Source organism: Scomber scombrus, chromosome 10 (assembly GCF_963691925.1).
Source record: "Scomber scombrus chromosome 10, fScoSco1.1, whole genome shotgun sequence".
NCBI lineage: Eukaryota > Metazoa > Chordata > Actinopteri > Scombriformes > Scombridae > Scomber > Scomber scombrus.
Genome location: NC_084979.1, coordinates 20,559,405 through 20,585,354, shown reverse-complemented (window position 1 = coordinate 20,585,354; position 25,950 = coordinate 20,559,405). Strand labels below are relative to the sequence as shown.

Sequence of the window (25,950 nt, the reverse complement as noted above, 5' to 3'; positions counted from 1 at the left end):
CGATTACTCCTCACTTGCATCATATCACACACAAACTATATAGAGTTTAAAATAAAGACACTGTCAAGGGAAGTGACTGTAAGTATTATTATATTATTTGTGCAACAATTCTCAATAGAGTTAAAATAAAATATGTTCAGCTTTCAAAAGATATAGTTCTATCAGGGTGCAGTCCTAACAGAGAAAAGATACTGCAAATAATGATTATGTAGTTCAATAAGTAGAGACCTACTTGAGTTCCACATAGGTTTATAGCTTCATTGAACACCAAGTTCTTGAATGCTGGGTTTTTTAAAGCTCTGTGAAAGATACTAACAATTACTTTTACCAGCATTATAAATGACATGATTCCTTCTCGTCAGTTCTCGGTTGTGCAGTATGCCAGACCGGAGAAGTAAAAACACCTCAATATCTCTCGTAATGACCTTCATGCGTAGCTATAGCAACCATCATACCAGTGTATCTGTCTTGGAATACAGATACGCTCACTGAGCAGTCTGAAGTCCTTTAATGAAGATATTTGAAGAATATTTGATCGATGACAATCTTATGAAGGTTTGTTTACACAGACAAGATAACATTTAGTACCACTTACATTGTTAAAGTTCAGAAGGATCACAATTATTTATACTGTTAATGATTATAGTTATCACCTGAAACTTTAACACCACAAACATGATTAATTATGGGTTATAAGCTCAGTATGGACGAAAATCAATAAATTCAAATAATGTTCAATAAAGTATGTTTTTCAGCACCTTAAAGTTACGCAGCTCTATATGGCTTACATTACATTGCAGCACTTTGTGGTCTATATTTTACAATTATGTCTTGTGAAAATAAGATGAAATGCCTTTTTATTTTTAAAGGCAATACAGTTGACAGCTCAGTGCTTCTAACCTAATTTGTTCATTGTTCTATTTCCGTGTTACTCTTGTGGATTGTGTGGGTAAGGGTATGTGAACCGGTGTACAGTCACTGTTAAATGTAGTAAATATTTTTTGAGTGTCGATCTTCAGTAAAAGGAAATCTCTAAAGCTGCATATTAAACGTAACCACGACTGACACATCAGAGTCATTTGATCAAAAAGACTGAACAAGCTCAAAGGCCTACCCCGAGACATGCGTGAAAAACGGCTGTGCAAAAATATGAAATCCTTTTTGAATTTGTATGGAAAACTTTATTTGATAATAAAAATAGCATTCACAGACTTCTTTTGATAGCTACATATACATTGTAATCCATCTCAAGGAAAGAAGCTGGATAAATCCACATCTACTTGTACTTAGACTAATGTTATGTATAGCTTCATGGGTCAAATAAAGCTATGAACAATGTAGTATATATATGCATAGTTTTATAAAAAAAAGATTGGCCCATATACATGTACTGCTTTTATCAACACATAGACAGCATTATGTCCGGAGCACATTGCAAGAAATAATGCTTGAAGAACACAGACTGCATACAAGTGCTTTTATAATACAAAGGCAGGCTAACCATCGAGAGAGATTCAAACCATCAAACAGTTTCTGATTGACCAAATACAGTTTTTCATTCTAAAATGTCTTTACATACCTGATCCAGAGTAAATCAACATATTTCCCATAAATCATCAGGTCCATTTCAGAGATATAAACACAATATCACATTCCTCACTGCTGAGGTTTTCTCATAAATGTCTCTTTTGTACAAGAAAAAGGCAACATTTTATTCCTTGACAGGTTCCTAATAGTTACATTGGAATTTTTTTTTTTACAGGTGATGGCCAACAGGTTAACTTCTTAAACATGTTTCTTTGTTTTTCTTCTTTTTTTGTTAAATACAGTACCATGGCGACAACAGTGATCAAACAATGTATTTGTTGTGGTTTTCCAATATATTTTTAGTTCTTTAATGAAACATAAAACAGAGAATACACACAAACACATTATAAAGCAGCAGTCAGACTCCAGTGGCGTGACAGCATGGCTCAGCATGGCAGATTGGTCATCTCCTGTACCGGGACTCTCCATATGTTACCAACACAACAAACCACACTTGTGTGTCAGGACCCAAGAGGTGGTTAGTGTGCAAATGTGGCTGTCATCATTAACAATTACCGTGGGATTACAGTGCATGTTCCTTATGGATTATTCTCACTCAGCTCAATCAGATAAAGTGGTTAAACTACACTTTAATTTACACATGCATCTTGCACAGGGATCATTCAAACATTTGTTTTAAATTTATTTGAACTCTTTTTGGCATATATGAAAAATCATATTTCATGGCAGCTTCAAACTGGTATTCTGGCATAATGTAGACTCATCTTAAGTATGAAACTGAAATTTTGATGAGCAACAAACTTGGATAATTAATTTTCCTAATACAGAGAATCTACCAGAACAGTTTTGTAGTTGACAGTGAGTCAGGTTCCTTCCCTGTTACACGAGTAGGAACAAAGGTAGTAGTCAAGTTACTTTTATAATCCTACTCCGAGTGAGAAACTAACACAACCATTGCCAATTATCACATCAGTTGCCTTACTTTTTTATTTTTCTTAATTTTGGGTGTGTGGGTGTTTTTAGCAAAGAAGGGTGAACTGCCATACATTTCAAAGATGCAACACAAACAAGGTAGAGCATGCTTTCCCAAGTACAGTGTGTACTTCTACCATGGTCCTTAAAGATTTAATGAAGCTTGCGCAAAATATGTGCCAAATTAAAAATAAATAGTGAACAAATGCAAAAAAAGAGATATATTATTTATATAATTTTCACTCTAGTTTTACAACTAGATTTTAAATTTAGATTTTTTTTTTTGCCTGAAGTCAAACGTGATTTTCACAGTTCTTGTGAACCATCAGTGTCTTGTGCTATAGTTTGTTCAGTAAAGCAATTCAGGAATGGAAAAGACATCAAAAAACAAGTTTAAAACAAGCTTAGTAGTTAGAAGTTACCACAACTGGAAGCATGTTTCATACCTCTGAGGGAACATACTATTTAGAGTCAGCAATGCCTACAAAAAGCAATATCACTGATTTCATATGCAGGCACATACAATACCTTTACTATAGTACAACAACCTCAGTTATGTTCAAAATAACTATAACAATGACAAAACAACCAGTATGAACTGATAGAAGGATTGTACTCCTGCTGTTTTATGAATCTCGGGATGGGATCACAAGTTAAGTCAATCAAATCAAACAATAAACCAGTTGACCAAATAAAGCACAAGAGTTAGTATCCTCAGAAGTCCAATTCCAGTGTATGGTACATAGTTTGCACATATAGAGGAGAGAGTGGCGAGGGGGATCTCTGCTCTGCTCTAGATGCTGAGGTCTTTGGGGCTTTCTTTGTACAGCCTTCTCTTGGGCTCAGGGAGCTGGTTTGGGCTGCGACCTACTGTGTTATTGTTATGGCCTGTGTTGTTGTAGGCAGCATTGTTGTGTGCAGCGTTGTTCTTCATCATGCTATAGTAGTCCTTTAGTCTGGGTGCTGTTGCATAGTTCAGCTCATCCCGACTGTAGTTGCTGTCAGGGGAAGAGTCCCGCTCCACTCTGTATCGTCTCTCCGGTGTCCCGTTCATCCGATATTGCTCCTCCCTCCTCTCTGAGGAAGAGTCTCTCAGGAGGTTGCCGTTCTTCGTGGCTCTATCATACGTACGGCCCCTGGAAAGAGACAATGAATCTCCGTTGTTGTTGGTGGTGCGCTCAGGGGTTGTGGCCTCACTGACTCGCCCAGCCATCTGTGAGTCCTTGAGGAGCCTCCGCTCGTAAAATTGGCGTTCAGGGGTGACAGCTAGGAACCCTCCATCGTCATACTCCCTCTCAGGTGTACGGTCCCGATGCGCTCGCTCTGCCCTGCGGTCCATCGACTTGGCCCGCCGACGATCAGGGGAGGAGGTGCGCTTACGGGTTGGTGAGCGGTCAAGGGAGCCTCGGCGCTGTGGACGAAACCTCCCGTCCAGAGTAGAACTGCTGCTTGAGAGCTCTCGCCCCCTCAGTTTCTCTGCAGCTGCAGCCTTCTTCCCTGAGCTGTCTTTCCTCAGAGTCTTTAGGAGTTTAGAGATGCCGCTCTCCGACTCAGACTTCTTGACTTTGCGGCCTCGGCTCTTCTTGTTGCCACTGCTACTGCTGTTACTGTTCTCTGGAGACTGCTGTCTGGGGGTACTTTGACTGTGATTGTTATTCCAGGTGTGATGATGGTGGGGGTTAAATTGCCGGCCTTGGTAGTCCATCTGATCTGACACAGCCCTGTCCCAGTTCCTGTCCCTGTCTCGGCCACGCGCAGACTCCTCCTGGCGTGATGGTTTGTGAAGGTCTGGTGGATAACTGGACTCCAATGAGGTGTGATATCGGCTGTTGGGTGGCAGCGTTCTCACTTCCGGAGTGTTTTGTGCCCCGGGTGTGGAAGGGTTCCCGTCACTGCTGCCGTCTGGAGGAGAGGAGAAAAGAGGAGAAGCTGAACTCGCAATATCTTTTTATAAGAGGCATTAGATTGAAGTTTTTTTTTTCAATAACATCTATTGTGTTCAGCAAACATGACTTTCCATGTTGTCCATATGAGCTCTTGCATTGACATGACAGAAAGTCAATGCAGTGATTTTATGGAAATCATGCATGCATGTACACTGCCATATCCAGTATATATCCCCAGAAACAATCAGCTACAGCTAATTTAAATTGATGTTTCACACATTTACATATAAATTACTTAAATTAGTGATAAATCACTTCAGTATGTTTTCTTTATAGGGCTGCGGGTTGAAACACAAGGTGATGTCAGCAACAACAGCAGGTGCAACACATTGGCAAGTGTAGGGCAGGGGTTATCAATGACACAGCAGGCACCTAAGAAATCATTCAAAACAAAATGGTGAACAACTCAATGTGCATCATTGGGAAGAACAAACCAAAAGCGAAAAACAAAAACAAGAGTGTGTTTGGCTGCGGGTCTGCCAAATTAGAGACGGGTTGCTATGGCAGCAGCATGTGACGAGCAGTGGCATTACATTAGTCCCAGTGAAAACATCTAGTCTGACTGGCTGGGTGGGAGGGTTTAATTCAGGTAATTAAACCTTTTTAATTCAGGCATGACAAGACTTAAAGCAGGTACAGTATGTAAACACACTGGCACATAAAGACACACAAAGTGGGATTCAGGTAGGGATGAGCTGGAAGGAGGGGTGGATCAAATTGAAAGAAAAAAGATGACAGGGAGAGTGGATTGGGACAGACTTTTGGCTACAAACCGTGGTCTGATTTTGGCCCATTAGGTAGAAACAGGGCTCTCCCATCTTGTCATTCCTCATTGTACCAACAGCGAGATGAGGAGCCATCATCGCTGGAGAGAGGAGGAAGAGCCCAGCAACAAGAGACAATCAGAGAGAAAGGAAGAGGAATAGAGGAGAAAACAAATAGAACAGACAAGAGGCTGTTTTACAGAGCATCTTAATAGAGAGAAGAAGGGGTTTGTTGTGAAAGACAAGAAATATTACACTTTATACAGTATCAAACAATCATCTGAGAGGGAAAAAATATATCAGAAAATTAAACCCCAGATAAACCAGAAAATAATGCTGAGAAATATAACAATATGACTCAGACAGTGAGAGGAATAATCCATCAGCAGAGCATACAGCTCTTGGGAGGGAATATTACTTCAGCTATAAAACATCGGTGCTACAGATCCTATAGGGTATAAATCACTGAACAAGCTTCTGTGGCAACCATTTCTTCATTGATCAATAATATTTGACAGCCCAATCTTGTGCTGAAACCATGACAAGTCATTTTAAATCAACGGATCAGAAAGTGCCTTCCTGTGAACTGTTAATTATTTACAGTGATAATTGACTACAGTAATAACATTCATGAAAATTAGTAAATAACAGTTTTTCTCTGTGGTGCACTAAGCAGATATAGTATGATCATTTTTTTCTGGTCTGCGGTACAAACGGCAAACAAGAATACGGTTTTAGTGCTGGCATTAGAGGTGTAATTTAGTCTGCCTACCATATTCAGGTACAGATCCATCCCCCCGTTTGAGGACGAGTCTTGCCCTCCGACCACCATTCTTGATCAGTTCAATGGCACGTGAATGCTTCATGTTCTTTGTGCTCTCACCATTAATTTCCAGAATCTCATCCCCTACCTAAAACAGAGCAAACATGACATTGTTATGGCTAGCTAATGATAACATTTTAATGTAGTCTAAAAAAAAGAGGGAAAAAAAGTTTCATACCCTCATCTTGCCATTTCTGACAGCAGCCCCATCCTCTGCTAGTCTCAACACATAAAGGTCCATATTGTACTCCCTTCCTCCTCTCAGGCTGAATCCAAAACCTTTACTGTCACGCTCGAGGTCCACAGAGTAGAACTCTGCATCCTATGAGAGAGAAAATATATACCACAGAGGAGTGAAAAATCCATGTGGCACAAGAGAGTCAGAAGTTTAGTTTAAATCTGAGGACTAATCAAGCAGTGCCCTACAAACCCCCCAAAATGTCAGTGGCAGTAAAATACCCAGGAATGCATGAATAATTAATGCTGCGTGATCTTGTGATCACTAAACAAGGGCACTACAAGGACTGGACCCAAAACTTGCCATGGTCATCAAAAACTAACTCCCAACAGAAGTATGATCTCACCGAAAATCAGTTATAGGTCCAAAGCTTCATTCAGCTCAAGTACTCACTGATTAGTTTTCATAGATTTAATAAGTCAATTCTCAGTCAGACTTATTGTATAATAACTACTGTCATCAGTATGACTTTGTGTTTGAAACAAGAAAATGTTAATTGGAGGTAGGATGCTACTAAAGCCTGACTGATATGACTGACATTTGAAAGTTTAAATAAATCAGATAATTGTAAACCAGCAGATGTTAATGATCTTTACACAACCCATAAACATAAATACAACTTTATTTATGAGGTTCTCCTAAATGAGTGTTGTTTTTTGAACAGTTGCAACCAAGAAATGAGCAAGGTGTTTTTACTGACAAATTAAAGACTGATGACACAGTTCCAAATCATATCTGTGGCATTTTTATACTGCAATTTCTTCTCTTTTTTGACTGACATATACGCCAATACCAAAGCAATGAGCCTATATCGGCTGATTCATTGATCAAGCTCTGAACGCTACAACAACTTAAATAATTTTAACCTTCCAGCTTTCTACCAAGTATTACAGTATATTAAAACTCCTCAAAGAATACTGTTCAACATGCGGCATTAAAAATATATTGCTGAGTTGGTTTGGTAAGAATACTGCACGCCTTATAATATAACACTGGACATCTTTCTTGGAATACATTGGTCAAACACTTCATATTTGTTGATGTATGGCTTTTATGTTTCTCCTGGTCATTATCACTCTCAGTTGTAATGGGACTTATCTGTGTCTGTGATTATACAGTGTAGATACGTGGTGTCCATGTGGCAGTCGTTTGTGTTTAAGAACATGTACAACAGGGAACTTTCCTTAACTAAAAAATGACTTCAGATAGATCTATGACTAGTGACTTTCCTCCATTTATTGCTGTAGTTTGTATTATGTGACGGATGATAGGTGATTAATTAATGGAAACCCAGTCGATCGTTAACTGTGGAGTGAAAAGATCAGTTCTTACCTGTGATTGGGTTTGTATGGGTGGTGGAGGAGGAGCTCCTTTAGACTTCATGTTATTCCTTTTAAAAGAGAGAAATCCATATGAATACAAATTGTACTGTATATAAGAATATATAGTAGAAAGAGAAAGAAAAGCAGATGCATATGACCCACCGGAACTCTGTGGACTGTTGAGGTGTGTGTGTGGTGGTGATAGTAGCTATCTTCTCAGCATTGGTGAGCAGAGAAGCATTGGAAGAATCTGGAGAGAAAAATAAAAACGTAACGAATTCATATCAAGTAACTGCTTTTGTTAAACACTTTTGCCCATAGCCGTGTTTTCAAAAAACACTCTGGAGAACAAAATGTTACTGCCCAGAAGAGTCCCCTGAACCGCCCACAGGCTACTCTATTCAACCTGATGCTAACTGCCTGTGATGTTGTCATTTGCCATCTGCTCATGGAAAACACTGGCCCCACTGCACGAAAGAAAAACAACAGTAAAGGAAGGGAAAAAAACCCTCATGACTTGCTTCATCTGCTATTCCAGGAGGGAAAAGGACAAGGACGACTGTCTTTTCTGGCCTTTCTTTAATTCCATAGAAAGAGCACTGCAGTATATTTTAGTTTCCTCTGACACTTGCAGGACTAGAGCTCTGTCTGTGTTTAGCAAGAACATCAGTCTGACTCATTTGTCTTGGGCTCCTTGCTCACTCTCCCCTCGTTTACAAAAGAATTACTGTACGGCTCCCTCACGGTCAACTCTCTGTCTGTCTGAGTCAACTGTTTACTTGCGACCACACACGTCTTGCATGGTATTTATAAATGAGAATAAAGTGGATGAATAAAATCCGTCATACACACATTACAAGGCCAAATTATTTGCACAAGCTTGTGAGTAAGTGAGCATGTGTGTGTGGGAGTTTGTTCCCACCTTTCTCACCTCCAGCCTTCATTGAGCTTTATTTTACTTTACATTGCATTATATTACTATAATAATACTATATTACTATTATACTGTTATTACTGTGTTATATACTTATATAATTATGTGCCACATCATAGCAATATTTCTATATATACTTCATAATATTGTGTTATTATTGTAGAGTATATGTATTTTTATATTGAAAATATGATATTATTAAGGTATTTTATTCATGTATCCATACCTTTATACTAACACAAACTACTTGACTTTCTATATGAATATTTGCACAATTGACTTATTTTGTTTTAAGTATTATAATGTAAAATATATAGCTTTTTTATGTCACTTATATAAATATAATCTCTTATTCTATTGTTATTTATTTAAATTTAAATACTTTTTTATCAGTTTTCTTAGCTCAACCTGTCTCTAAGCTGTTTTAACGTGAATTTTCCTTCAGGGATCAATAAAGTCCTAATCTTATTTCTTGTGGAGGGTTTTACAGTTGTGTGTTCATTGGTTGACCAGTGACAAGCAGCCTTGTTATGACATTATTTTGCCAAAAAATGTGGATCTTTGGGTTGCAAACTGCTTGTGCTGGAAAATTATGCAGTTTTATGTCCTTTTCTAAACTAGGCTAAAGAGGATGACACCAACAAGAAAAAACGTTAAATGTGATTAAATGCGAGCATGGTGTTTTAATCCTTTCAAACTATTTCAAATGGAGAGAAAATAAAAAAAGAGCAAAGAGAAAGCGAAGAGGACATCGAGGAATCGTTGAAGTGCTACAGTAGGTTCTGGGGGCAACATCACCGTACTCCTACTCAGTGACTCACTCTCCGAGATACCAGGGTTCACACCCTGATGAAAAGTGTTCTTGCCAGTGAAGAGCAGTGGTGCCCTTTCCCTCCCACCACATCCATGAATAAGTCACATCATGCTATATTATGCAACAGAAACAGTGAGGCTGGAAGCCAAAAGCCTTACCATCACCCGGGATGATCCTGAGCGAAACTGTGTTCCCGGCTTCCTTGATCAGGTTGACGATGTCCGAGTGTGACTTGTTGGTGATGGAGCAGCCGTTCACAGCCAATATTCGGTCCCCGACTTTCAGCTTCCCACAGCGATCCGCCGGGCTGCCCTCTATGATTCGTCCTATTTTGTGGGGCATGGCCACACAAGCATTTCCAGCTTTTTTTGTTTGCATGTAAATATTGTGTTAGAATAGAGTGAGGTGAGGATTTGTTTGATTGTGTTAATTTAGTCATATTGATTTATATTTCATGAAAAGGAGAAAAAAGGGAGAAAGAGAGGAAGAGAAAGGTTAATAATCCAAATCACCACATCAGCATGTTGCAATCAGTAAACATGCAAATTACTACATGCCTCATAAAGGAGGAGGAAAACTGTAGAATGTCAACAAAAAAAATTAATGAGCTCAGGATGAAAATGCAGAAGCAGTCTTCTGCCCACATCATCTGACATGTTAATCAATGTACCGTGAATCATACGCCACTGGTCAGAGCCCGTAGTGACCAATGCTTGACAGCCTATCAATACACTGGTCAAAGCATCATGACTATACCCTCCCCTGCACCTCCCTGCCACAGGTCAATGATCAATCTTTGCTGCAGAGTAAGACATTGAAGTAATTGAGCTGTGGGATCTTGACTGGCTCAGAAAATGGTAAGGATTCCTAAAGAGGGAGGAACACTGAGGTGAGATGTGCAGGCAGCAGCTTATATACTGTATGGCCCTAGTTATATGGTCACTGCGAGAGATACAATCTGCACCTCAGTGACACTGATCAAAATATTGTTTCCACAGAAGCTCTGAAGACACTCTGGGGATATCCAGTTCTCCTCACCCTTCCTCCATCTCTGCTCCTCCCTACTCACACCCTTCCATCCAGGATTTTTTTTTCATCATCCATATTTATTCCATCACCTTATCCCACAGCTCCCCTCCCTCTGTCTTGATTGAAAAATGCACTTGTATCCTGTCACTCTATCCAAACAATGAGATATGGGACATTACAGGGTGTGGCAGGTACTCAGGATTTAATACCCAATCTGCTAAACACAACACCCACCTCAGGTCACAGGAGGAGGGGACGAGAAGGGGGTGGGCCCTGCTGGACTGGAGTGAAATGGTTTATGTATCCATGAAGTATAGGAGGTTGGATCAGCTGCAACAGCTTTGTTTTCATGATTGACAAACATCTACTGCTCCTGGAAGAATCCTCAGAGCCAAGACAGTTTTATTTGTTGTTTTTTTAGTAATACACACTCTCCTGTCAGATTTCAGCTCATGACCCGTTTGGTTGGAATCCATTAGCAGAACATGCGCAGGATGCTACAACACGATCTAAGCTCAGCACATGAAAGCACAAAGTCCATTCATCTCGTCATCCCAAGAGGAGTAGTGACGGAGCAGAGTGGGGGAGCGCAGTGAGGAAGCAGCAGAAAACAGGAACAGGAATGACGTTTAGACAAGGTTGTTGTCTAGCAATAGCACCGGTGTCACTGTAAATAATACATGCAACCTTGCATTGAATTTTGTAGAGTAACACCATTAACCCATGGGATCAATGAAATTTTCCCTGGCCAGTCAGTGTGGCTAACATCTCATCCATTCTTGTGTTTCGCCTGTGACACACCACAGTACATCATCATAATGGCTAACTATACAGGAGACCTTGGCATGACATTGGTGTTGGAAATTCATCATGCGGAGGTTAATATCAAATTCGTTTGAGGAGAGCATCTAAAATTGCTCATCAATGCCTGAGCAACTTTGATACATGTAACTCTATTGTTTTGCTGCGATACGTAAACGGTATAGACAGCTATGGACTGCGCTGAGTAGACTTCAATTACATGCTGAATGAATTGGTGAGGGCAGCTGTGAGGCATGAATCTGTGATGATGGTGTTTGTGATGAAGCTGCAAGCCGGCCTGATCCTGAGGGAACGAGCGCTGAACAAAAAGAGATTTCTTTATCCCGAAGCTCATGATAGTAGGTTTGTGACCTCAGTCTGTCTGTGGCATTAAGCACACTCCTGTCAAACGCCAGTCTCCTACTATTCATGAAGCGGAGGAGACTCATTGAGGAGTCACTGAAGAAATGTTGTAATTCTGCCAAGAGATGGCGTCAGTCATTTCAGTCAGAACTCTTTTCTGGAAGCATGCATAGTGGACTGGGGCTGGGTTTTTTTTATATATCAAATATATCAAAAAGGTGTAAAATTGTTTTCAGAAAAAAAATTATTGTCAGTGGCATGTAGTAACCTTTGAAGAATATTGCTTTGAGACCAAAATATTGCCCTGTTTTGAAGTTATTTGTGAATGCTGCTCACTGGCAAGAGAGCGAATTAATCACAGAGAAAAATAATGATCTTCAGAAAAACTCTCCTCACGTAACATGCACCAGCACAGATTACCAATGCCCAAACAATCAAACTGTTGAGTCAAATTAAAGTCTAAATTGAACCACGTTATCCTTTGAAGTCAAACAGAGTGGGCCTGTTGTAAACATGTCACACTGAATACAAGTCTATGTCAATTTCAACTAGCACCAGCTTGGGCTGCATCACTTACCAAAGGTGGTGCCGGCGTCAGGCCTGGAAACAGACGACACAATGACAAAACCAAAGCCCTCGCTCTCTCTACGCTGGATCTCCACATCGTACGGCTGCAGGGAGGCAGGCACCACTGCGCTCCCGCTGCCTCCTCCGCCACCGCTGCCGATGCCGCTGGTGGATCCGCTGCCAGAACTGACGGTGTTGAGAGAGTTCTGGCTCCCCTGGGGGGTCCGCTTGCCCTCTGTCAGGCTGGGTGCCTGCGTGCTGCTGTGGTGGGAGGAGGCTGGTGAAGGGGGAACGTCACCTTCCCCTTTTGACACTGAAGGTGAGGAGGAGGAGAATAGAACAGTTGGACAAGTTTTACTTTACAGCGGGCCTTTCCTCAACCGCTCATTCAAGAACTCATGTCAGGAACCTCGATGAGGTTGAAGATGGTGTGCCGAAGAAGAGCAAGCAATGCGCATCATGTTTATATAACATGCATGTGATGATACATAACACACATTTGAATACCCGTGTTCCAAGTTTTATATAAAATGCTCATCACCTCCAAATCCAGAAGACTTGCGTCTGACAGTGAGGTTGACATGGCCCTGTTTAGCGGCCTGCTGCATCAGCTGCACCACCAGCTGGTGGGATTTGCCCACCACTGCCGTGCCGTCCACACAGATGAGCTCATCGCCCGACCGCAGGCGTCCATCCTCGTCTGCAGCCCCGTACTTCACTATGTGTCCTATGTAGATCTGTAAAAGGCAGCCACACATAATGCATGATGTTATGCATTAACACAGTGGCATGAATACAGGAGCTTTATAATAATTACACTGCAGCTTATTAAGATTCTTTAAACTGTCTGAAATTAAACCATCAGCCAAGAGAAAAGCGATGATTCAGTGTGACTTATCTCCTCCTGATTTTAAATGAATCTGTTAAACACGGCAGTCTTTCAGAGTCTACTGCTGCATTAGCTACTTAAAAGGTATTTGTGGCTGACGTTCAGAGAAACAAAGAAGACCAATGCAGCCTATTGGGCTTGTGTGCTTTAGGCATTGTGTGGGAGTATACACACATCTTTGACAGAAAAGCGCACAACTAGCATGCAGCATCTTTGGCACAAACAACAAGTACTAACTCCTGTGGGGTAGACCTGAAGCCTACTGCCATTCTATTTCCCGCTCTTCCTCAATATCTGCCTTCCACTCTCCCTCTTGCCCCTTTCTTTGAAGACAAATATATGGCGCACAACCTGAAGGATTGTGGATGAGGACTTTGCTTCTCTTAACAAGCTGTCTATATAATCCTCTAGAGAGCAACAGCCTCAGTTAGAGACAGTGATGTGTTAGGACTCTGCTACTCTGGTTCAAGGGAAGACAAAACAGAAAGTAAGAACCTCTTATATAACTGGGAAGCCTGCTAAGAAAAAGACAGAGCAACTTATTGGCAATAGGATGGATAGTGTGTAAAAGTGTGTGGGTGTACACTTCTGTTAACTTTTCAACTATTGTGATTTTGTTGTGATAAACTTTTGATGAGATTCAAAGGTGGAGGGATACTTACAGGCTCCCCAGGCTCATTTCCTCCCAGGATACGGAAGCCGAAGCCTGTGTCCTTCCGCCAAAGGAAAATGTCCTGCTCCTGGCAATCTGGCACTGAAATACACGAAAGGAAAAATGAGAGGACTCCAAGTCCGCCTGCAGGCTCTGCTCAGCATTCACTGATTATCATCTATGTAAGCTAATCACTGAATACTTGTTGATTTAATTGACAAGTTATGACCCATTTTTGTCTAATTATCACCAATCCACATCCAGTTGTGTGATTGCTGATCAATAAGGTGTTTGTTTTACCAATTAGAGTCAGATTGAGAGCAGGCAGGATCAACAGCTGCTTGATCCCTCGCCTTAGCGCTGCCTCATTGAGCAGATTGTTCACACATGTAGACCACATACTAGGCTGCAAGGTCCCATGCAGTGAGCCTGTTGTACTCTCAGAACCTGCAATCTGAAAAGTCACACAATAGTGATCCCCATTATTAACCTGCATTTATAACTGAACCTTTCTGGGCTCGTTCTCCCTAGTGTGTCTCCAACTTTCCATCATGCGCACACACAGCTCCCAACACATTTGCATCTCGCCGGGGATGGAGCAGACTGTGGAGGAGGACACAGGCAATTTAGTGTCAGTCTGTTCAGCCCACAGGGCCAGTCCGCACAGGAGGCACAGGCCATTTCTTCTTGCACTGCCTGCTGTCTACATGGCTGCCAAGCAAGACCAGTAGTGAACCCATTAGCTCCAGCCCCCCCCCCGATAACTTGCTCAGTGTGAATTAAAATGCTGCGGTTTGTAATTAACCCTCCGCTGACCCATGTGTATAGAGTAGCAGTCAAAGCTCAACCAGAACAACAGTAAACGATTCGGTTGTGTGTGCCACATCAAGCCGACAGTTGGCATCAAGTGTAGAGAGGAGCAAAATTCCCAAAAGCTCACCTTTCAGTCCTGTCACATTGAAATATCGCTCTCCTAGTGCACTCAGTGGATGCGTGGATGCACCCACTCACAAATTCAAGAGCGTGCACTTGTATGTGACAGCATGCATATGAATACATAAAACACAGACAGAATCTGGGCCTCTTTGTCATTCTTTGTCTCTGCCTCTTTCTTGTTTCATTGTGTCTCCCCTCCTCCCCATCTGACTCAAAAAAGGGGCTACAGCTCCTTCAGGGCTTATCAAACAGATATACCAATCAGCCGCAGCTTAAAGCAGCCCTCTCAGGGCCCAGTTAATATTTAATCAGCAGCAGTCCTAGATTCTACAGGCAGCCATGATTATCAACCAGCACTGCAATACACAGCGTGAGCATGGCCGCAACAATCACTAATATGTGACAAGCTAACACTAACAGACCTGCCACTGTCATCACCCCTGTACTATCAGCACAGAGATGTATTTCACAGCATACGCACACATATTCTCTGTTTTAAACATCACCACCAACAATACATGTACAGGAGGTCTGACAGATGTAATTCAGCCAAGACGGGCAGGTGACCCATTACTTGGAGGATCCATTCTGTTTTTCTCAATTATATTAAGAACAGAAAATAAGTGGTTTGAAACCCTCACAGTGTTTCCTCATGAATAATGCAAGAATAAGCCATGACTTAAAATGATATTGAGGAGTCTTACAGAGAGGCTGCCGACACTCTTGTGCTCCAGTTTTGGATTTTGAATACCCTGTTGTGACCAGCGACTAAAAGAGGCCGAGAGACAAGCTGTTTGGCTGCTGATATCGTAAATGTGGTCAGTTTTTAAACATCAAGCAAAGTGATTTAAAATGTGAGGTGAACCTTCCACTGGTGATGTGCACCCACAGACACGCACACACACACACACACACACACACACACACACACACACACACACACACACACACACACACACACACACACACACACACACACACACACACACACACACACACACCTCTTTATCTTTTTGTACTTATGAGCTTATTTCAATAGAGCAGAAGGCAACATCAGGGTGTGTACAGCTGACAGACACATACCACCACAGCTCTCATCAGGGAGCACTTGTGTGTTTCAAGGACACTTCCCTCTTGGAGGCACCCTTTGTCACAGGATCAGTCGTGACTCAGAAAGCACACAATTGTTTAGTAAACACACATAAACGCACTGACACACACACACACACACACACACACACACATACATATGGACGTGCCTTGTGGTGATCACACTGACAACTCAGCTGTGATTCTTGTACCCTGCGTGACATCTCCACAATTAAAGAAATGCATTTGCAAATGCACTCTAAACAACACAATCAAATATGTTTTTCAGGGTGTCTTTTTGCATATTCAAAAAAGCAGAACCATCAAATCAATAGATGTTATAGTTATCTGTTGAATCACATTTTGCCTGACCTCCACGTATAATCCCAAAATCATTCATTACACCTTTTATATAGCACTTGAGTCTATGTGATTTTACAAATGTTTGATTGGAAAACAGTAAATAACAGAATAATATGTAATAGAATTGATAAAATCAAGGAAAAGTGTGCTATGTGATATAGTCTCAGGTCTTCAGACAGGTCACTCCATAGTTAAGAGCTTTTTTTTTTTTAGGTTTATCTATCTAAACCATCCCCCAAATCTCTCTTGCCAGAGGTTATGTTCTTATAGAGGGTTAAAAGGTCTGCAATAGTGCTGGGGGATAAATCTTGTTCACCGTTTAAACTCTAAAATCAGCAAAACCTTCAAATTCCTTAAAGAAGTCAGGACTGAATTCTACTCACGTCGACTCTCGTACATGCTCCTGGACTGCGCCCAGATCTTAAAAGGGTCTGGCTTCTTCTGAAGGGTGAGGGTGCCATCTGCAGAGTCCTGAGGGGGCAGGCCTGGCAGAGGCTGTGTGGGGGCAGCAGGAGTGGGCGCCACAGCCTCACTGGGCATGACAGAGGGTGGGTGGCTGGGAGAATCGGTGTGGGTGCTGCGATGGCTGCACACACTGTGCTGGGAGCTGCTCTGGCTGTCTTTCCTCTCTAACTGGTGCTGGATGGACAAAACAGAGAGAGAGAGAGAGAGGTGTATGTGTGAGAGGAATGGTGGTGGAAATAAGCGGACGATGGAGGTAGAGGACACAGAGAGGAGAGAAAAAGTGAGAGTGATAAGTGCGTCAGTGATAACGATGAGGTAGAGGGGAAAAGAGATGAGTGAGTAAAGTGTTGATGGAGGACAAAGAGAGAGAAAACATTCAAGGTCATCTTTTTTAAACATTGCAGTAGAGCATCTCACTAAAAACGTCTGCCGGAGTCTGAGGAAAAATTACTCGGTTTCCATGGTTGCAAAACAAAGACACTTTGAAATGTAAGAGAATTTAACTGAACAAAGATATTGCCTTTTATAAATCCCACAAATCTCTGTTTATTGCATTGAAAACAGAAATAAGGATGGTCTCAATTGAAACAGTAATTTGTAAAAATCTGGAATGAAAGCAAATTATTACATTTTAACAGCAGAGAACAATCCTGGTAGGCAGGAGAGACAAATTGCGAGTGTTATGTTGCCAGTTAACTGAAGTTATTTGAAAGTATCTGCAGTTTTTCAATGAAATAAGAAACTGTTTAACAATTAAAATATTCACTGTTAATCTCTTGCTAATCTTTTTGCAGTCTGTGATTGTGCTGCTTGGCACCTTCTTATTTTTTGGAAGCCGAGTGTTTTATTGTATTATGATTCAACCCGAAAATGTAAATATCCCCGCGGTATTATTTGCAGACTGTATATGATTGGACATTGCAAACACAGCTCTATGAAAAGTGAGCCTTACTGAGAAAATGCAATTACTGACTGTAAAAAAAAAAAAAAATAAGCACAAATTTGACAACTGAACCATATTTTATCTGATATGAATAATAAACCACAGCAGGAAGCAACTAAGAAGTCCTGGCACAGTCCTCCAGTCTCACTCATCACACTGTACGAGATGAAGGGTCAAATATTCCAGTAATGCTTCTTAATGAGGACAACAGCCGTACAAAATTGACTTTCTCATTTGATCACTGGGGACTCGCTTAATAGGTTGAGACATCGCAGTCTCTCTTTCATACCGGAGTTTACTCTGAGCATCTATTTAGATTCTGAACTGGAGGCAAAATGGTTGTTCTGCACTGACACGAAGTCACATGCAGCGTGACATTTCACTGACATAACAGAGAGGGGGGAAAACTAGCTTTTTCCTCAGCGGAAAGATAATCCAAAGTGACAGTCAGGCAAGGCCACTATTGGTCTCACTCGACCCCCTTGCAGCACCCACTCCTCTTCCAGCCACTGTGCCATGTGACCTGAATAGGTAACGCCCATAGATTTGACTGATACCATTGCAAACTAATCCTAATCCCAGTATCCAGCTCACCGAGGGGAGGGATTTTAATGTCGATCAAGAGACATGGGGTGAGGTTTTCTTCCATTCAAGTGGTGGGAATTGAACCCGCTGCTGACCTTGCACAAGCTTGTCCAGAGGAAACGTCCTTCTACTATAACTCAGCCGCTCTCCAGGGGTGAATTAGGGTGACAGTAATTTAAAGCTGCACTTGCATCTCTTCTGAGCCTGTATTGATTTTTTTATCAGGTTGAGATGAGTCGTAAAAATGAGGAGGCGTTCTTTCTTTAAACTCCTGAGTAACTGCGCTGTCCCCAGAGAGACCTCAGGCTCAAGGAGTGCTCACAGAACTGGTCTTTCTCCCTCTCTCTTCCCATCCACTTTTATCTGTCACTACTGTAACCACGAGCCACGTTGTAATCTGTTGCAATCTCTCCTCCAGCTTCCCTCTTCTTTGCTTCCTGCTCACTCCGTTGTCATAGCCCCCTTCTCCCTGTCTGTTAGCCTCAGTGTGTCTTCTGTACCTGTGGGCTATCACAGTGATTCACTGCTGTGGGACAAACCATCTCCACACTGGTAAACCCCCCAACCCCCAACCCTCCCCCTCCCTCACTCGCATCCCTGTCACCCATCTTTGCTCCATGCCTTCCTCCCATCTTCCCTCAGCTGTGGCTGTCTGCCCTCCCTAACAGCTGGTCACTGTTACACTGTTCTGCCCAGGCTTTGCTTAATCAGTCAAAGGATGGCAGCATGACAGGAGTGAAGTGAAAGAGAGAGGACATAAAACACAGAAATGACAACACATAGGCAACAAAAGCAGGAGCAGGAAAACAATAAAAGAGAGAAGCGAAAGTCAAAGTGGCAGACTGAGAAGAAAGTACAGAGGAATGGTGGCAGCAGGATAAAGAACAAAAAGAGAAGCTCTGGATGAAGAGCGGTAGAGCAAGAGTTTGATATCATATCTCTGTGTCTTTTGTTCTTTAAATAGCGCTCCTTTCACTCAGTAGAGATAGCATGCACACACACAAAAGAGCTGAAGATTGTGATACTCACCACCAGCTTTGGACTCCTCTTGGCTGGCACCACTCCTGCAAAGCATCGGCAGAGAGAAAGAGAGAGCATTAATGACCTGTGGTGCTCTTCCCTTGTCCCCTCTGATCAAAAACTCCCCAGGACGAGCGAATGGACCCCGGGTTCCTGCTGCAGAGCTCTCTCCTCTTCCTCCTCCACCTCTCTGTTGCTTTCGCTCTCTGAGCAATACACTGCGCCTGGGCTTCTCGCTAATCTAAGTGATCTCCTCCCCCTGTGCTGTATCTCGCTCCACTTAGTGCTCTCACCCGCGCTATTAGAAGAGAAGCTACTGATCTATCTACATTAGACAGGTTAACTGATGCTGCAGCAGCCCCAGACTGCTGGTCCCAGCTACAGGTCTCCACAACCAGCCCTCAGATACCACCCCTCCATCACCACCCCTCCTCTAGCCTCCTCGCCAGCTGTCTCCAACATGGACGTTACAGTGAGTTCCCCAGCAGAATCTAAACTATTACCCACAGAGAAGGAGCTCAGCTGCTTGAGCATCATATCAAAAGAAAAGCCTGAGCTTCTGCCTTACTATGCACATCTTCTGAGTGGCTCAGTAACTACAGAGCTGTTTCCTCTCCACTCCTCTGATTTGCTCAAGGCTTACATTGAGATCTTCTCTCTCTCTCTCTCTCTCTCTCTCTCTCTCTCTCTCTCTCTCTCTCTCTCTCTCTCTCTCTCTCTCTCTCTCTCTCTCTCTCTCTCTCTCTCTCTCTCTCTCTCTCTCTCTCTCTCTCTCTCTCTCTCTCTCTCTCTCTCTCTCTCTCTCTCTCTCTCTCTCTCTCTCTCTCTCTCTCTCTCTCTCTCTCTCTCTCTCTCTCACACACCAATTAACACAAGAGTCACCAAGAAGATCAATCTCATTTGTGCTAATGAAATATTAATACTTGGAACCAGTCATGAGGGGAGAACATTCACAGCGTACCAGTGTCAGGAATAATCCACATTCCCATGTTTCACATCCATCACAACTCAGCAGTTCACTCATCATGTGGATTCCTCAATATCAATCATATTAACACAAACTCGTTCGTTCAGACTCCACCTGATTATTTACATGGCACAACGATAGCACACACCGCTTTCCAATAAAACTCATTTTTCCTTTGTGAGGCTGACATTTACTACAGCACAGCATGTTGACCAAAAAATGGAAAATGAATGCATGGATGACATCAGGCAGGATTTGGACAGAGTTGCCGTTGCCAAGGCAATCAAGTTGTACTGTGTACAGTGGCAGTCGTCCACTTTGTTAAGTATGTGGAGTAAGCAGCAGCACATAACATTTATGCTCATTTTAGACCATTGATCCTTCACAGCCTCATTCTCCTTCATTTCTGCTACAGACAAGCTCTTTTCTACAACACCTGACGCACAGCATGCACCGAGAAAAACCTACTGGAAATATTAATGGAAGGTAACACATTGCAACAACATGCAAGCATCCATCTTAGGCTCTTTCTGCAGCATTGGCAAAAAATCATTAAATGTTAAAACTCTCTGTTGCTGCAAAGCCCCTCTCTCTACACGATTCATAATTTATCCCCCCCTATTTTCTCTCTCTCTCTCTCCCTCTCACTCCCTCAGATTATAGGGTGCCAGTTACTGGAGCATCTGGAACAACTCAGCTGCTGACCGTGTTTTTGGTGAGCGTGTGCATGCAAATCTGACCCAGGAAGGACACCTATTAGAAGGTCAGACATCAATAATAAGTGTTTCCCATTACAACAGCAGCTTACATGACCCTGGAGCCGTAAATCACACAGTGTGGAAGGCCAATAGAAACCTTTCACTTTGAAACAACCGCTGAAAATCTTAAAACTGCCAACAAGGTCAACATAATTATCACCAAGTATGGAGAAATTGAACTTAACTATGGCCATATGGTTCATAAGTTTGAGCATGGAACTAAAGGGGAATAAAGATTGAGGGAATTGGTGAAGTTGACTCTATACAGCTTGTGTCAGCTAGAACAGCTGATTTACATGCTGCAAGGTTCAAATGCATCTTCACATGTGATGCATTCTTTAAATCTGCTTAACTTAACGCATTGTGATGCTGATGTATACGTGTGATACAGAGTTGATTGAATCTGGCTGAATGCAACATTTATGAGAAGCTGAAGCTCGGCGAAAGAAATATGGGAATCGCATGTTCCCGCACACACGCAACTCTATGGAAGCATCCATAAATGCATGCGTGCTATACATATGTAATATCGGCACAAGCAGATATGCAAGAGGGTTTGCATTTATTTATGCAGAGAGGTGAGTTTACCAAGCACATACATATACACAAAAACACACACCGCATTTACATTATGCACTGAGGCCATAATCCTGATATTTTTACCCTGCTGAAGCTGCTGAATGACAGTAAAACTCAGCTCAATAACCCCCCAACAAAACACAGCTCTGTTTAAAAGACTCTGCACTGATCACTAAGGATGCAAAACTGACTTGAAAAGCCTTGTTTTATTAATACTGAGGCAACCTTCTACCGGGAAGACTTTGTCCATTATCATTCAACTGAGAGAGGAGGTAAACAAATTGCAAGTGAAAGTGAGAGCTGTTGGTTGTTTGGTGACCTAAACTGGCTCTAAACATCAGTGCGGAGGAGGTTGGCTCTTTAACAGTAGACAGTAAAGTATGCGTGTTAAAACTAGAACAATTACACATAAATATGCTAATGAGGGAATTATTTAATAACATTAAAGGCAGCAGGAACACAGATACTGTACTGCAGCCTAAAATAACATGTTCATATCATCAGTCGGGAGCATGAACACATACTAGTTCTTCTTAATAGCTTGTCTAATTTGTGTATGCACAAGTGAGTACTGATGATAAAGAAGCAGTTCACACCTTTGTCTTGACTGTCCTTGCCGTTGGTCCAACATATCAGAATTTTGTGTGTGTGATTTATTTTTTTTAGGAATCACTCATGCAGTTTTTTTGTTATTTATTTAATTATTTTTACTGGTGAGCTGTAACAACTGAGCACAACTTCAGTAAAATGAAGAAAAGTGTGTTTAGGCATAGCTGTGTGGGTACAACACTGTGTATGTGTGTGTATGTGTGTGTAGGGGGAGTGGTGTCATTATTTCATCCTGGAGCAACAGCTCTGAAAAAAGCTTTTCAAACTGAATCTGCAGCGAGGCGCATGGCCCAGTGTTTCAATATGCTGTTGAAGCTGTGGCCTTGGTGGTTCTATGCAGAGCCCACACAGTTCAAGTCAATGGTCCTTCCTCCAGGTTTTCTATATACATTATTCGAAGGCGTACAATATGAGTATTGTTCCCTTTTGTTGAGCCAAACCTGTAAAAATTTGTCCTTGCTCTACTTGTAAGATTGTCCTATTATCTAGCAGTTCTCTCACTTCATTTACTCCAACTGATACTGTCTCACTCTTCATCAACCGTTATCATCATATTTCATTCCTCTGCCTTCATTTCCTCTATATTTTATTTCCCCTCTCTCTTGTCTTTTCATTTTCTCTCTTCTTTCTCTCTGTCTCTCAGGGGACAGGAGCGCTGTGCACTATTGTCATGGCAACAACGATGGGAAGACAAGATGGAGGAGTCATAGCTGGCCTGGCCTCCTTTACAGGGGAGGATCCTGTGTGTGAAAACACCAGATGTTATCTTTAAAATTTAAATGGACTAGAAAGCTTAAGATAACAATGGATATTTCTAGCAGGTAGATATTTGCAAATGCAACTGATAGAGTGCTGCAAATTCACTAAATGATAAAAATGGATCTTGCACATCACACTTGCTTATTAACACATTTGTCATATGTGGGTTAAGAAAGAAAAGCGTTAAGGATTTTCCAGTTGTTGTATGTATTTCTAAACAAACACTGTTATTAGATGGTGATATGTATGTATATAAATCATAAAAATATTTCTTCCAACTTGAAAAACACCTATTTGGTATGTAAACAAATTAATTTAGTTTTTCTTTTTATAACTGTTATTACACAGTGCTTTAGCAGTTACTTCCTTTATTACCACAACAATCTATTCTACCTTGTGTTTATTTCCATTGTACAAATTACATGTTGCCATTCTCGCCTCTTCCAGGTGTTCGACCACCACAAAATTTATACTAAAGGGATCATTTGTTGGGCACTCCAAAAGCCAAAATGTGGCTCTGTTCATTCAGCCATTGCAGTGAGCATTAACGTAATGGCAAAATGCATTACAACCTTCTGCAAATGCTCTATGACAAAACACATTTGAATGTTTATTTCTGACGCTTCTGAACTCTGTGTATCTTTAGCCACAAGCAAACTACTCTGACACTGTTGAGTTCAGAGTGATGCTGCCTCCTGGGCAATAAAGATAATCTGTGGAACTGGAATAGTGTTACAAAAGATGTTTTCCTCCATTTTTCATGCATGTCAATGTAGACAACTCAATCTGAATCTTAGAAAGAATGCTCAAACCTAAAATAACCGATGGCCACTTGTAGGCAGCAGGAACAAGTTGTAATCAGTGTACAATAGGTTTTTAGAGCTTTTTTTTGCAGAAAACAGCTGCCCACAGCGGCCAAGAATAACAATATTCAGAGCAGTGAGTGTGAATCAGAAGAGTGAAGTTGCATCTAGATAGTTTAACAATGAGCTGAAACTTATTGTAAAGCTCCGCAAAGCGAGGGCGCTGCAGAGTCGGGTGATAAATCTCTGTAGGTTCTTCATTGCTATGAGCGATGTCTCTCACATAACACATTCTTATTTGATACATCGTTATTATAAAATATCACTTATAGCCACTCTAAACTATAGTAAGACATTTTGTAAGAATTGAAGGATATTTTCATAATCTCAAGAAATCTTACTTTGCATAAATGTTGTCATCAGCAATTGTTTCAAAATGACTTTAATATCTAAGAGGAAAAAAAATCACTGTGGGAATCAAAACGTGTTTGAGAGAAAACAATCCCTGTGGAAAAATCATTGTGTGACCTTGCGCTTTGTACCCTCTCTAAAAAACGGACTTTGCTGACTCTGAGTCAGACAGCATAGATTGATGAGTCAGACAGCGCAAATTGATGAGTCACAGATGGACAGATTAAGGCTTCTTCTCCTCTAGCTGAAGTCCACCTTGTTCCTCCTCCTCATCCTCTCCTCCGCCAGTACTTCTCTAAACCAATCCCTTCATATACGCTCCCCTTGCTGAACTTCCAGTGCTGTTTAGCAAATCTCACGCTCTTCTCTTCTAATCCTCCACCTCCACTTTCTCAAAACATGATCCCCGGCCCTCCTATTTCTCATCCGCTACTCTCTCTGCCTATCTAAGCCTTACCACCCCACTCCTCTTAGCTCCTATAATTGTTGTTTGTGAATGATTATGTACTAGCTGCTAGCGATCACTTGAAAGGTCACTACATTATTCTCAGACAGTAAGATGAGCACAAATCTTGGTTCCAAGAACTGTTAATATCAAGTGCAGCTGCAACTAACATTGATTTCATATTGCTGATTGATTTTTATTGTTTAGCCTATAAAATGTCTGAAAATAGTGAAAATCTCCATCACAAGTTTTGTCTGGGCAATAGGCCAAAAACCCAAATATATTCATCCTTGCAATGACATAAAAAGGGAAAGAATTAGAGTTATTAGAATCACTGAGTGCTTTATATATGAGTTTGTTGATTCTTTTTCACCCTTTTTCGCCAATCATTTCAGCACAATTATTCAGCCCCTTAAAACAGACTCCTTGCCTGTATTGCATCTGCATCCCTTGTGTCAGCTACATGTTCAAGTGATGGGCATCAAACCTTAATACTTGTTTATGTTACCAACTAAAATGTCTCCACAGTATTGAGCATTTAACAGCTTCGTCGTCTTTACTTATTCTTTCATCAGCTTCTTTTATGAGATGAATGTGGGGGGAAAAAGTTACTATTCCTTAAAGTAGGTATATAAAATCATTTTAGTATGCCCACTGAAACTCAGGTTTCATATTGCACCATTTCAACTATACAGATAGCAGCTTAATTAACCTGAACACCGACCCCCTGGCTGCGCGTGCGTGCGCGTGTGTGCAGTGTGTGTATGTGTGTGTAGTTTCTGTCCCTCATCACCTGGCCATTCACCTGGGACCACAGTAATGACAGGCTGGTGTCAAAGCTAACAGAGATGATCTATGCTGCTGTCAGTCACCCTGCCTGCCCCAGAGACGGACTGTAGCCTCCTTCCCACTTATCCTGTCCTTTAGTCCCTCTCTGCCTCTCTATACTCTCCCTCAGTGTTCTGGTAAGACGAATACTGCCCTGCAACCATATCACTATCTCTGTCTCTCTCACAAACACAAACCCATAATGATGCTGACATTTAACACAATACAGCAGTGTCATTCCACCAGCAGTGCACAAGGTCAACTCATTAGAGGGCATAATTGATGTGAGGTGCATATCCCAACCTGCCACTAATAGAGATTTGGGTCAGTCGGCAATTTAACAACAATAAGGGCTGGACACAAATGAGGGACTCCGAATGACATTCATTGTATGCGTGGATACTTTGCACATTTTGACATTTCAATGAGAAAAGCATTTTCTCTGGGTCATTCCAGGCCAAACGTATTGTGAGCTGGAACATGAGCAGCTCAGTGTAGTAGCGAGCAGGCGGAGAATCCAGACAAAATAGCCTCCGCCATTAAAAATCCTCATTAACATTAGCACTCATAAAAACAACCTGCAGTGTAAGCAGATTGAATATTCAATCTTCTAATCAAAATCTGTGAAAAATCCTGTCATTTTCTCTGTTTCCATAACCACAGGCTCTTAATCTGCCCTCACATATTTATTCCAGGTGCAGTAATTTGCAAATATACACATACTAAGC

The 25,950-nt window shown here is 41.6% G+C and overlaps 1 protein-coding gene across 8 annotated transcripts in view; it reads right to left on the bottom strand.

Annotated features, from left to right (window-relative positions):
* Positions 1-1,158: 1,158 nt before the first annotated feature.
* Positions 1,159-25,950, bottom strand: part of LOC133988393 (membrane-associated guanylate kinase, WW and PDZ domain-containing protein 1-like) — an 88,344-nt gene continuing 63,552 nt past the window's right edge. For 4 of the 8 annotated variants that reach the window (XM_062428047.1, XM_062428048.1, XM_062428050.1 and 1 more), the window contains 11 exons: positions 19,073-19,107; positions 16,434-16,689; positions 13,673-13,764; positions 12,663-12,858; positions 12,132-12,434; positions 9,520-9,723; positions 7,776-7,863; positions 7,624-7,681; positions 6,232-6,375; positions 6,003-6,141; positions 1,159-4,422 (listed from right to left, as the gene is read on the bottom strand). In XM_062428047.1, the coding sequence (XP_062284031.1) occupies positions 3,314-4,422; positions 6,003-6,141; positions 6,232-6,375; positions 7,624-7,681; positions 7,776-7,863; positions 9,520-9,723; positions 12,132-12,434; positions 12,663-12,858; positions 13,673-13,764; positions 16,434-16,689; positions 19,073-19,107 (2,624 nt within the window). In that variant the 3' untranslated portion in view covers positions 1,159-3,313. Of the gene's footprint in view, positions 4,423-5,239; positions 5,332-6,002; positions 6,142-6,231; positions 6,376-7,623; positions 7,682-7,775; positions 7,864-9,519; positions 9,724-12,131; positions 12,435-12,662; positions 12,859-13,672; positions 13,765-16,433; positions 16,690-19,072; positions 19,108-25,950 lie in introns of all 8 variants that reach the window. The other 4 variants (XM_062428051.1, XM_062428053.1, XM_062428054.1 and 1 more) reach the window with 3 other exon arrangements.